The 13,252-nt window shown below is 60.6% G+C and overlaps 1 protein-coding gene across 1 annotated transcript; it reads left to right on the top strand.

The window, feature by feature from the left end:
* Positions 1-999: 999 nt before the first annotated feature.
* On the top strand, positions 1,000-3,524 carry LOC126959255 (A disintegrin and metalloproteinase with thrombospondin motifs 7-like). Its single transcript, XM_050798169.1, is given in 3 exon segments — positions 1,000-1,262; positions 1,957-2,125; positions 2,127-3,524. Coding segments are annotated over 3 exon segments (1,830 nt in total).
* The last annotated feature ends 9,728 nt before the right edge of the window (positions 3,525-13,252 follow it).

Genomic DNA, 13,252 nt, shown 5'->3' with positions numbered 1-13,252 from the left:
TCGTGCCTTTTTCTCCCCAGCCAGGACTGTGTCCCAAACCCCCATAGTTGCAAGGGAGCGGCAGTGGGGTGTGTTTTCAGCTGGTCTCATTGCTCCTTGAACAAAATCAGAATCTGTTGGTGAGGAAAGAGGGGGACAGGTGTGGGACTGGCAGCTCAGGGGAGGGACAACTTACTCTTTGGACCACAGGGTGGGGATGGAGCTGAGAAGGCAGAGCCACCTGCAGACAGGGTCCTGCGGCTGGGCCTCAATAGGCAGTATGGGAGTGAGTGTCCAAGGTGAGGAGCATGGCCGTGCAAAGGCCCCAGGATGGGCAGTGGCAGATGGTGTGAAGGACAGGAGCAGTGCCAAGGTTGGTACAGGGGTGGAGAGCAGGGGCTGCCCCTTGTTGCCCAATTTCTTTTCCAGATATTCTCTGAGCCATTGGGAAGGGTGTGGACGGTGGGATGGCCTTGACACCATGACTGGGTTTGCATGCTAGCAGCAGCTGGCATGGATCGAGCTCTTAGGATGTGCGGGGCACAGGCCGAGCCTGCACATGCAAGAACACACGCAGTCCTCCCTCCAGGGCTTGGAGGAGGCAGGATTGTTGCTCCCACTTCCCAGAGGAGGACGCTGAGGTTCAGAGAGGCCAAATGAGCTGTCCAGGCATCTCAGTTAGGAAGCAGAGGGTCTGGGCACTCAACCCACGAAACCTCCACACTCTGCCACCCGTCCAGGGGCAGTCAGAGGGGAGGCTACATAGGAGAGGGTGTGAGTGAGAACCAGGAGGACAAGAAGAAGCGACGGTGGAGGTCTGCCTTCATCCTGACATGGGCAGTGAGGCGCTGGGAGGGTCTGGCAGAAAGGGTGTCTTTGGGTCTTGGGTGGTGGGCACCTGGGTGCCAGTCCCAGGCTGAGTCCCATGGCCCCTAGCTGTGTAGAGGCAGAGTGTGTACTGCTTAGAGTGGCAGGCAGGGCCCATGGACGGAGAGCACTCTGCCCCCCAGGGCTGGCCCGATGACTGCCAGAGGAAGTGCAGCGAGCAGCCCTGCCCTGCCAGGTGAGCCCGCCCCCACTGTCCCGCCAACTTCCCACCCCCAGGTGTCCTGGTCTGCCACAGGCCCCTACATCTGGGTCCCCAGAGGCCCCGGGGAGGAGCAGAGGGAGCCGGGCTTTCATTCTTTTCCCAAAGCTGAAGCCCCAGCCCCCAGTCACCCCTCACCCCAGCCTGGGCCAGCCTGGACACCTGTGGTCCTCCTCTTTGGGTCCCTGGATTTGAAGTAGGCCTCAGGTCACACTCAGTTTCCCTGAGGGGAGGGTGGCAGGAGCGGAGGGGCTGTGCCATGTCACCAAGCTTTGAGGGCAGGACACTTAACTGGGCTTAGAGCTCTGGAGAATCATCCACTGGCCTCAGTCCCAGCTCTGCCCAAGCCCCGAGGGCCTGGAAGCCCAGCCTGGCCCTCCCTGCTGGTGAGCCTGCTGATGCCACTCATCTGATGCCACGGTGATGCCACCCATGTGCCCTCACCAGGTGGTGGGCAGGTGAGTGGCAGCTGTGCTCCAGCTCCTGTGGGCCTGGGGACCTCTCCGGCCAGGCCGGGCTCTGCATCTGCACTGTGGGGCTGGATGAGCAGAGCGCCCTGGAGCCACCCGCCTGTGAACACCTTCCCCGGCCCCCTACTGAAACCCATTGAAACTGCCATGTGCCCTGTCCGGCCACCTGGGCTGTGGGGAACTGGTCTCAGGTGAGTGTGGGATAGGAGGGGGCCCGCCTCCAGCTCCACCCTTGGTCTTTGGCTACAGGTAGGCAGACAGCCTTCCTGGAGCCCTCGTGGGTGGGAGGGAGCCTGGGCATTCCAGGGTCCAGCCCCTGACTCTAAAGCCTCAGGGATCAGGAAGCCCCTGGCAAGCATGTCCACAGCCATGGCCTTGAGCTGGGCAGGGCTGGCTGGGGTCTCTGCCACCCTAACATAGGGCAGTCGACAGGTTACCCAGCCATGCCCCAGCATCCCCTGGCACCCTGCCTCCCAGCCTAAGCCCCTCACCCTGGCTTCCCCTGCAGTGCTCAGTGACATGTGGGGAGGGCACTCAGAACCAAAATGTCCTCTGCACCAATGACACCGGTGTCCCGGTGTCCCTTTGTCGAGGCCCAGCAGCCAGCCAGCGAAGTCACCTGCTCTCTGCCACCCTTTCGGTGGCCCCCGGACACACTGGGCCCTGAAGGCTCAGGCAGTGGCTCCTCCAGCCATGAGCTCTTCAATGAGGCTAACTTCATCCTGCACCACCTGGCCCCAGGCCCTTCACCTACCTCATCACTCAAGCCAACCACCATGGGCAACGCCATTGAGGAGGAGGCCCTAGAGCTGGACCTGCCAGGGCCCGTGTTTGTGGACGACTTCTACTATGACTACAATTTCATCAACTTCCACAAGGATCTGTCCTATGGGCCCTTTGAGGAGCCCGATCTAGACCTGGAGTGGACAGGGGATCAGACTCCCTGACCACACAGCCATCCTGCTGTGCCTTCCATGTGTAGCCCCGTGCTTACCACAGAGCCTCCTGCAGCCAAGGAGGAGGGGGCACCGGGATCTTGGTCCCTTAGCCCTTGGCCCAGCCAGGCCAGCTGCTCCCCACCACCACCCTCAGAGCAGACACCTGGGAACCCTTTGATCAATTTCCTGCCTGAGGAAGAAGGTCCCATAGGGGCCCCAGACCTTGGGCTCCCCAGCCTGCCCTGGCCCAGGGTTTCCATTGATGGCCTGCAGATGCCTGCCGCCCCTGAGAGCCAAAATGACTTCCCAGTTAGCAAGGACAGCCCGAGCCAGCTGCCTCCTCCATGGAGGGACAGGACCAACGAGGTGTTCAAGGATGATGAGGAACCTGAGGGCCGCAGAGCACCCCACCTGCCTCCAAGACCCAGCCCCACACTGCCCCCTTTGTTCCTGGTCGGCAGCACCCACTCCTCTCCTAGTCCTGACGTGACAGAGCTGTGGACAGGAGGGACTGTGGCCTGGGAGCCAGCTCTGGAGGGTGGCCTGGGGCCTGTGGACAGTGAACTGTGGCCCACTGTTGGGGTGGCTCCTCCCCCTCCCTCCCCCATAGCCCCTCTGCCAGAGATGAAGGGCAGGGACGGCCCCCTGGAGCCGAGGACTCCCACCTTCCCAACCCCAGGACCAGGATCATGGGACCTGCAGACTGTGGCAGTGTGGGGGACCTTCCTTCCCACAACCCTGACTGGCCTCAGGCACACGCCTGAGCCTGCTCTGAACCCAGGACCCAAGGGCCAGCCTGAGTCCCTCAGCCCTGAGGTGCCCCTGAGCTCTAGGCTACTGTCCACGCCCACTTGGGACAGCCCCGCCAACAGCCACACAAACCCTGAGGCCCAGCCGCTGGCTCCCAGCCTGGCTGAAGCTGTCTCCCCCGCGGACCCGTTGGCTGTCAGGAACGCTAGCTGGCAAGCAGGAAACTGGAGTCAGGCAAGTGGTGTGGGCTGGGTGGGCTGGGAGTTTGCGCGGGACCTTGGTGACTGTTTCCTCATCTGAAAATGAGCAGAGTAGGACACAGGTGCCATCTGTCTTGCCTCTCTTGGGGCAGGAGTTCCCAGGATTAGGGGAATGAGGGGATCTCGGGGCCCACTTCTGGGCAGCACAGGGGGCCTCAGGGAAGGCAGGGGCAGGCACGCTCTGGCAGCACAGCTCACCCCAGGATGCAACTGGCTCAGACAGCTGTGAATGGGGAGGGTCCCCGCATGGCTGCCAGGCCCAGTCCTGCCCAGCAGGCAGCAGCTTCCCTGAGGCTCGGCCTGGCTCCTCCAGGCTGGGCTCAGCCCACTGCCACCTGGCTCTGCCCTCAGTGGCTCCACCCTCCTTTGACAGTGACCTGCAGGCATCTGAGCTGCATGAAAGAAGCTGGCCAGGGCCCCCTCCCTGGGTCCCCAGATGGTCACTGCAGGAGAAGCAAGCTTCTGTTCAGATCCCTAATTTGGGGGTGGGAAGGGGCAGGCTGAGGCCCACAGGGCTTGTTTTGCACATCAATAGCCAGCGATTTGGCTGCTTGTCCCAGGACCCAGCCTTCCTTCCCTGGTGCCTCTGGGAAGCAACGAGACTGGTCAGGACAGCTGGTCAGGGGTGCCCTCAGGGCCCCCTCCCCCACCTCTGCACCAATGACACTGGAACACAGGCCCTTTGTCCCATGTGAGCAGGGACAGTTGGTTGCTGGGGGAATTTGACTTTTCATTCTCATGGTCTTCCTGGGAGATGGGTGGAGGAGCCTATTTTGCAAATAAGGAAACTGCGGCCCAGAAGAGTGCCCTGTCTTACTGAGGTCTCACTAGCCTAGATGGGTAGTTTCCTGACTGTGGAGGCCTGGCGGGGATGGGATCTGCCTGGCTTTCACGGGTCTGCGACCCGCAGTGCTCCACCACCTGTGGCCTGGGTGCCGTCTGGAGGTCGGTGCGCTGTAGCTCTGGCCCGAATGAGGACTGTGCCCCCGCTGGCCAGCCCCAGCCTGCCTGTCACTGCCACCTGCGGCCCTGTGCCACCTGGCACTCAGGCAACTGGAATAAGGTGCATGAGGATGGAGCCAGGACAGGCATTCCCCAGGCATGGCGTGGAGCCCTGGTTCCGCACGGCCTGTGTTCCAAAAGCAGCAGGACAGGGGAGGGCTCCAGGCTGCACGTCTGTGCACCAGATTACACCGGATTCCGAATCTCTTGGGAATCTTCTCATCTGTGTCTGGCTTGGCCTGTCTCCTTTCCTCTGTATTTTTGACCCCATCTGGACTTGTCTTTCACCAGCTTGCCTTTGTTCCTCCCTTTCTCTGTCTGTCCCAGCCCCTGGCAGCCCCTGGCCATGCCACCTTTTGCCTGGGTCCTGCCAGCCTTGGCCTCTTGCTGGGGCTTTTCAGGGACTTGCCCAGGGCTGGGGCGTGGGCCTGATGTCTTTCCTGCCACATGCCTCATGGGGTCACGCCTGTGGGCCTACACCTGGGGATGTGTCCCCACACGTCTCTCGGTCCCCAGTGCTCCCACAGCTGCGGCAGAGGTTCCTCAGTGCGGGACGTGCAGTGTGTGGACACACGGGACCTCCAGCTGCTGCGGCCCTTCCATTGTCAGCCCGGGCCTGCCAAGCCACCTGCGCACAGGCCCTGTGGGGCCCAGCCCTGCCTCAGCTGGTACACCTCTTCCTGGAGGGAGGTGAGGCCTGGGGGTTCAGTTGGGGGGAGGGGATGCCCTCAGACCCTGGCTGTCCCTGACTCCTTCCCTGCCCACCCAGTGCCCTGAGGCCTGTGGCGGTGGTGAGCAGCAGCGTCTGGTGACCTGCCCGGAGCCAGGCCTCTGCAAGGAGGCAACTGAGACCCAATACCACAGGGCCCTGAAATACCCAACCCTGCACGCAGTCGGTGGTGGGGCCCTGGGGCCGGGTGAGCCGGGCTGCGTGGAGGGATGGGGAGCAAGTGCGTGGTGGCACCTGGTCGGTCCTGGGTTGGGTGAAGGATCTTTTGAGTGTGTGCTGTGAGCCAGGCTCTCTGTGGCCCCTGCACATGCAGCAGTGACTGGACGAGGCCCCGCCCACTGGTGCTCACACCTGCCAGGGAGAAACAGACAAGGAAAGGGCACTTGTGCTGTGATGTCAGGGAAGGCCTTACAAGGAGGGGTCTGGGGTTGAGACCCGAGGGAGGAGTCAGTGATGCCAAGGACAAGGATCAAGGGGATAGCAGGTGTGAAGTCTGAGGTGGGAATGACGAGCTTGGAGTTATAAGGGAGCCCAGCAAAGGCCAGTGGCAGAAGGGGGTGGAAGAGGGGCCTCAGATGGGCAAGACACCTTCTGCCAGGCCTGTTTGGAACTCAGGTGTTCAGGCGTCTCAGATTTGGGCCCTGAACTGGGTCCTGGAGTCAGCTGGGCCAGCATTTGAGTCTTTGTCCCACTGGCTGCTGAGTGACTCTGGGCAGGTTGCTTTGCCTGAACAGACTGCCCAGTGACTCTGGGTCACTGTTTTCTCATCTGTAAAATTGGAACAGCTTAGGAGACAAGGGTCGGGAGGATTAAATGAAGGATCGTAATGAGGCACAGGACCAGGCACAGCACAACACTGGCACAGACAGCGCACGTTTAGGACTGATAACAATGAAGCCTGGTGGGCTGGGCCCTGGCTGTGAAACCTGTCTCCTCCCCTCCTGCCCATGGGCTGCTGCAGGTCCTCTGTCCCTCAGGCACAGCGTTGTCTTGCCCACGTCTCTGTCCACTGCTGCGTCAGGGCTCCATCCTGGGGCCCCTGCCCAGGCCTCTCAGGTGTGTCCCGTGTGAGGGGCTCACTGCCCAGGAGCCCCGAGGGCTGTCCCACTGTTCTCATGCCCCTCCCCTCTGCAGGAGCCGATCCCACAAGTGAGAGTGGGGTTCCAGCACCAAGTGGGCTCTAGGGGTGGGACCAGGTCCTCCAGGAGGCACTGAGGGGGCGGCTGGGAGCAAGGGCAGGCCTGGCAGGCACAGGGCTAGGGATGGCTTCCCAGAGGAGGTGTCACTGTCCCCACTGCTAGAGCTGGCCCTGGAGAGACTCATTCCTCCCCCACTCTCCCCAGTGCTCAGCCCCCTGTGGCAGTGGTGTCCAGCGGTGCCTGATCAAGTGTGTCCACACCCAGACAGGGCTGCCCGAGGAAGACAGCGACCAGTGTGGCCACGAGGCCTGGCCTGAGAGCTCCCAGCCGTGTGGCACCGAGGATTGTGAGCCTGTCGAGCCTCACCGTGAGTCCCCTGACCCCAGGATCTCTGCTGGAGTGAGGTGGGGCCGGGAGGGCGATGGGGAAATGGGGTCGTCAAACTATTGCATCCACGGCACCGGCTGGCTCCATCTGTAGTCTAGGCTCAGGAGCCACGTGGCCACTGAAAATCCCGATGCCACAGGATGCCATGCCGGAGGCTGGGCTGTGCTGGGAGTCAGTCAAGGGGAGTCCCAGTCACACAACATCCCGCAGGCAGCTGTCTGACCTCGGGGGAGTAGAGGGAGTGGCCCTGGCCCCTGATTTGCTGTGTGAACCTGGGTAAGCTCTTTCCCCTCTGGGTCTCTGTCTTCCCATAGTGAGACCAGGGATGTCCCTGAGGCTGTGTGAAAACTGGGCCTGGGTGAGTCCCTGTCCCCAGCCCTGGCCTGTCCATTCCCCGGCCAGAGGACTGCCTAGAGTGAGCAATGGAACCTCAGGAAGGGCCTCCCTTCCAGGGTCCTGATAATCCAAGTGGTGGGGGGTTTCCTGGCCAGCTGGGTCCTGGTGGAAGGGCCTGAGCTAGAGGTGGTTCTGGATACCCCACCCCCCCCGCCTACCCCCCCACACATACACGCACCCACACACACACACACACACACACACACACACACTCACACACTTCCTTCCTGAGTCCCAGCCGCTCTCAGCAGTGCTGATGGCAGGAAACAGGGTGGCCCTGGAGTCTCACCTAGGCTCCCCTCACCAGCTGAGTGGCTTTGGGCTCCATTTCCCTCTCAGGGCCTTCATGTGCTGAAGAAAGGGGCCGCCAAGCCCCATCCTTGCATAAATGACGTCTGGACATGAAGGGCCCAGTACTACGTGGGCATCCAGGTGATACTCAGGGAAGGCGGCTTTTTCCCCTCCCCCAAAGTCACTGTCATCCCCAATTGCAAGGTCAGGGAGAGGGCCTGGGACCGATCCTGACAATCTAAGGAATCCAGAAGCTGTGGTGTGAGGAGCTGCGGCCCCTGTCCTATTGACTATCTACTCTCTGCCCCTAGGACAGAGGCCTCAGCCAGGGCACTCAAGCTGGCATTCGGGGCCCCCTGCAATCTCCCCGGTCTGCCTTCTCCCCTTGTCCAATACAGACTTCTCTACCTGTGCTGGCTCCTGGGCAGCCCTCATTCGGGCTCAGAGTGGCCCCTGCCATGCCTCGCTACCCTGCCTCTGGCAAGGGTGGCCTTCCTGCCTCAAACTCCATTATCTCAGGCAGCACACCCACCCTGTCCTGCCTGCCCTCAGCATGCACCCAGCCAGCATCTCAGAGCACTCCTGTGTGTCTCCTAAGCTGGGTGCTGGCACCATGTCTCTCACCTTCAGGGCCAGGGTGGTGGGGTGGTTATGATCCCTGGGGGCGAGGACCAGATGGGGCAGAGAACAGGAACTGAGGCCCCTGGGGGCCTAGAACCAAGGACGGATGGCCCAGGAGGCTCTGGGCTTGCAAGGTCTCCCAGGGGTGGGTGTGAGTGGGCTGCAGGGAGTGGGCTATGGGGGCTGGTTAGGTGGCTGAACTAGAAGCTGTCCTAAGTGAGGAGTTTTCTGCCACCAGTGAACAGTGGAGGGGCGGCTGGGAAGGTGTCTTGGACTTTGAGACCCGGAATTCCCAGGATGTCCTGCTGGTCTGTGGGACAGTTGGCAGGACATGTGGAAAGCCGGGAAACTCCAGAGTGTGTGGTCGCTGCAGTGACACAGCATGGCCACATCCGTTTGCTGTGGAGGTGGGGTTGACAGAGGAGGGAGCCAAGCCCGAGAGGTGAAGCAGCTTGTCTGAAGTCACCCTGGGTGACCAAGATGCAAGTCTGCAGATGTGTGCTTTGGAGCTCTGCCTGGAGCTTTGGTGGAGGAGCCTGCCTGCTGCCTCGTGCCCTCTGCTGGGCCTGGGGGATGTCTGTTGCCCTCCTGCTCCTCCTCCCCAGGGAGGTCTGCTGGAGTAAGCAGGGCCCGGGCAGCAGTTGGGGGCTGTCAGCAGTGGCAGTGGCATCAGGAGCAAGGCCAGGAGGCTGGAAACAAGCCACTTCCCAGAATAGCTCTGATAACCTGGGGCAGGAGGGCCCAGCCAAGCCTCAGCCCTGACGAGCACAGCCTGGAGCTGGCCTCCCTCCCCAGTGGGCCTGGGCTCAGTCCCTGGTTTCTGCTGACAGCCTGTAAGGCCCACACTCTCTCTAGGCTTTGTGGCCCATCTGACAAGTGGGAGGCTGGTCTGGGAGATGGGACCCTGTAACCCAGAACCCAAGGCTGAGTACAGTCCCTGTGGCTGGAGGTAGTCACGGAGGCCTGGCAGGACAGATGCACTGGGGCAGGGGGTGGTGGGGGGAGTTGGGGCCAGAGGCCGCTGCAGGCTGGCAGGAGGCCCCAGGACCACAGTTCTGTGCCAGGATCTGTTGGGGAACACCAGGGATGAGCAAGGATGGAGATAGGGTGGCAGGGCATCGCCCTGGGCAGACCCTTTCACAGGCATGTGAAGGGGTCAGGGTGGGGTCTCAGGACCTTTCCTCCAGAAACCTCAGCCCAGCAGTGCCCATTCTCGTGTCATGGGGTTGGCCATGAGTAGGTGGGAGAGAGATAGCAACAGTTGGAGACCTGCAACTCTGCTTTGGGAGCCGCTCCAAAAACCGGGGATCTCTGCTTGGTGGGGAGCTGCTGGAGCCTCCTTAAGGAGGTTGGGGTGGGGAGCCAGGTTCTGGGTACTGTAAACCACTGGTTCTGATGCCCCTCTGTCCCCTGACTCCAGACTGTGAGCGGGACCCCGTCTTTCGGGTTCTGCGAGACGCTGCACCTACTGGACGGCTGCCAGCTGCCCACCATCCACACCAGTGCTGCTGCTCATGCTCTCTGCCCAGCCATGGTGCCCCCTCCTGAGGCCATCAGTGGGTCACCACCCACCGCTGACGTTGCCAGGATGCACAGACCAACCGACAGACCTCAGTGCCCACAACGGGCTGTGGAGAAGCTCTTGCCCCCTGCGCCCTAATGGTGCTAACCCTCTCCCTACCCAGCGGCAGGCTGGGGAACCTCCTCCCCCTCAAAAAAAAAGTATTTTTTTATTCTAACAGTTTGTGTAACCTTTATTATTATTTTACATAACTGAACATCTATCACAGTGTGACTTCATCCTGGATTTGGCAAATCTTAAAAGTCAGAAACTCTTCCCCCAACCCCTCTGCCCAAAACTCCACTGCAGCAGCACCTCGGTAGGCGCGGCTTTTCACCGGCTCCTCTGGGGCAGATCTGCAGGGGGCAGAGCAGCAATCGAGTCCATGACAGCTGGTGTCTGGTCCTCGGAAGCTGGGTGGCTGCTGCCCAAAGAGGCCTGTCTGCAGAGGGTGGGGTTCTGGGGGCAGGAAGGTCTTCTGGGCAGGGGCACAGCTTGGCCCTTTCTTGCTACCTGCCTCCAGCTCAGGCTCCCAGCCTCCCCTGGGGCTCCACTCTATGGTCCTCAGAGACCTGTTACACAGGGATTGGGCCCACCTCGTCACTTGCAGGGACTGCCCCCTGGAGTACTGGGGACTGGGGCCCCCATGGGCACCTCCTTGGCCCTGTCTATTCTATCTGTTGAATCTTCTGCAAAAAGCGGGCAGAGAGGGGAAAAGCAGGCTGGCCAGCTGTGCCCTACTGTGTCCCCACATGTCCCTTCATCTCTGTGCCCAGAGATAGGGCCGGGCTAATTGCCACTGCCTCAGGTTGGCCCCTTTCCCACCACCAGCCCCAGCAACAGGTTCCTACCATGCTGATTAACGGTTCAACACCAGGCACCTGCCTACCCACAGCCCCTTCCCCTCCCATAAAATCTAGTCCCATGGAGCCAGACAGTGGTGCCCACAGCAGGGAACAGAGGGGCATGAAGGTGCTTTCAAAAGGATCCTGTCCTGGCCAGGGGCGGGAGGCTCGGGAAGGGGCAGACACTGTCCTCCCAGGCCCAGGCCGAGCCCTGGAGCTGACCCTACCCTCTGTCTGTGAGCCTTGGACTTAGCCGTTGACAATTTCCTCCTCAGCCCTCCCCTTGGAAGGTGTTACACCCCTTCTCCAGGTGGGGACACTAAGGTTCAGAGAGGTCGCCCTGCAGCCTACAGGGGTCACCTCTCACATTCTATTCTCCAGCATATGACATCCCTGGACAAAAGAGGAGTGTGGCCCTGGAGCCTGCATGTGGCAGCCACAGCCACTCAGGGCTGGGTGTATGCTGAGGACGGAGTGGACACCACTGAAAATCACTCCTGGCTGGGTGCGGTGGCTCACGCCTGTAATCCCAGGGCTTTGGGAGCCTGAAGCAGGCAGATCACCTGAGGTCAGGAGTTTCAAACCAGCCTGGCCAATGGGGCGAAACCCCATCTCTGCTAAAAATACAAAAATTAGCCAGGTGCGGTGGTGGGCACCTGTAATCCCAGCTACTTGGGAGGCTGAGGAAGGAGAATCGCTTGAATCCGGGGGCGGAGGTTGCAGTAAGCTGAGATTGCACCTTTGCACTCCAGCCTGGGCGACAGAGGGAGACTGCATCTAAAAAAAAAAAAAAAAAAAAAAAAAAAAAAAAAGAGAGAAAAGAAAAGAAAAATAAATTACTCCTTAGGGACTGAGACCAAGAAACAATATCAGAGGCTGAACCCCTTGGCAATGAGCATCTGTCCCAGGACTTGGGAGGGAGGGAGCATGGACAGGGTGGCTGCCTGCTGGTGCGTGTCCTGCTGCTCCCCAACTCAACATGCTCACCTCATTTCACACCAACACACCCCATCCTCAGAGGAGGAGCCCAAGGCTCTGAGAGGAAGTAACTGGCCCAAGGGCACATGCCTTGATGACACAGTCAATTCCTAGGCTCTGACTGCCCACCTCCAAGTTCCAGGCCACCCTAAGCAGGTGGAAGAGGGAGAGGGCCCCAAGCAGGCCGCAGCTGTGACTTTGCATAGAGAAGGCAGCCTGCCAGAGTTCACTCAGGAAAGCAAGTCGCTCAGCAAGCTAGCATGAGTCCCAGCCCCGCTGTGCTGCCTGAGGTTGGAGGAGCGTCAGACGTGCTTCCTATCTGTCTGCAGCAGCCCGGCTGGCCCAAAGAGACTCTGGGGACCCATGCTCTGAGTCATGGCTTCCCAGGCCTTAGTCAGAACTAAGTCAGAAGGGTGGCAGTCCCTTCCAAGGGGTGGGGAGCAGGGCCTGTTGACTTGCTTCTGACCCACACACTGAGCCTAGGAACATCATCCTGGGCATGCCATACTTGTCGTGCAGTCTGAGTCAAGCTGCCAGGGCAGGGTATCCAGCTCCCAGCTCCCTGGGAGTGCCGAAAGCCGAATCCACTGCAGAGCAAGGGTGATTGTCAGGGTCCCACCTTCTCTATCTGTTGGCACTCCAGTGGCGATCTAGGTGAGAGTCCCATGCACACGGTCATCCCACAACACACTCCACAGGCCAGGTAAGGACACACAGCCCCCTTCCCTCTCTCCCAGGTACCATCATAGCTGCTAGCGTGTGACCAAAGGCACGGTCCCTGGCCCCCACTGAAGCATTACCACTGGCCAGTGGGCTCACACACCCTGGTCTGTTGCTCCTAGAGGTCGCCTGTGCTATTCAGCCAAGGAGACCACAGTGCCTGCTGGCCCAGCTGAGCTCCACCTAGTGAGCTCACCTGCCTGTCCTGCCATGGACTCTCCCTCTTCTGCTTTTCCCAGCAGGAAGGGCCTAGCCTCACCTATGCAACCTGCAGCCCCTCCACCAACCAGTCGAGGCTCCCCTCTTAGACTTATAAGTCTATGGCCAGTGGCATCTGGCTGCCTGCCCTCCCTGCCTTCCCCAGTGTCCCCTCAGAGGACCCTGGGCTTTCAGACCACACAGAGGGGCCTCTGGCGCTCACTCCAGTCATCCATCCCTTATAGCTTCGCCATTTTGGTCCAAGCAGCACCCCTTCTCTAACAAGCCTGGTGGCTGTTGGGTGGGGCTCCCCAAGCAAGAGGTGGCCCAGAGCCGTGGGTTGGAAGACAGGGTGACCAGAGAAGGGAGAAACCCAAGAGGGCTGAGCATTGGTCTGAACTATGGGTGCACTGCCTGGGTGCCTTGGGAGAGGCCAGCGTGTGTGGGGTGGAGACGGCTGCCACAGCCCCCAGGCACCGCCTAAGAAGCTTCAGCTTCTCCCTCTATCTTCCTCCCCTTTCCCTTCCAGTCCTTGTGTTCCAGGAACCTTGCCACACCCGCAACCTGCGCCCTTCCCTCTCCAGCCCTCCCACAGCTGCTGCAGCATACCACTGCTTTGCGCTTGCCTCACCAGCTCTGGCTTTTCTTTAATCCGTTTTCTCTCTGCTTTCTTTCCAACTGCCCGCTGAACGGGTCAGGCAAGTCCATCCCGTCCTAAAAGCCCCAGGCCCCACTTTGACCTCTAAACAGATCCTCTCTTCTCGGAGGCCTCCCTTTCCAAGCCTGCCTGTGCGGGTGTCCTGTGACTTGACAGTGGATCCCCACTCCCAAAGCCTTCATCTGTGACTTAGTCTATTGTAGTGGTGAGCTGACACTTCCAGCTGTGACCGTTGCTGAAAA

Source organism: Macaca thibetana, chromosome 7 (assembly GCF_024542745.1).
Source record: "Macaca thibetana thibetana isolate TM-01 chromosome 7, ASM2454274v1, whole genome shotgun sequence".
NCBI classification, from domain to species: domain Eukaryota; kingdom Metazoa; phylum Chordata; class Mammalia; order Primates; family Cercopithecidae; genus Macaca; species Macaca thibetana.
This window is presented reverse-complemented; position numbering and strand designations above follow the sequence as displayed.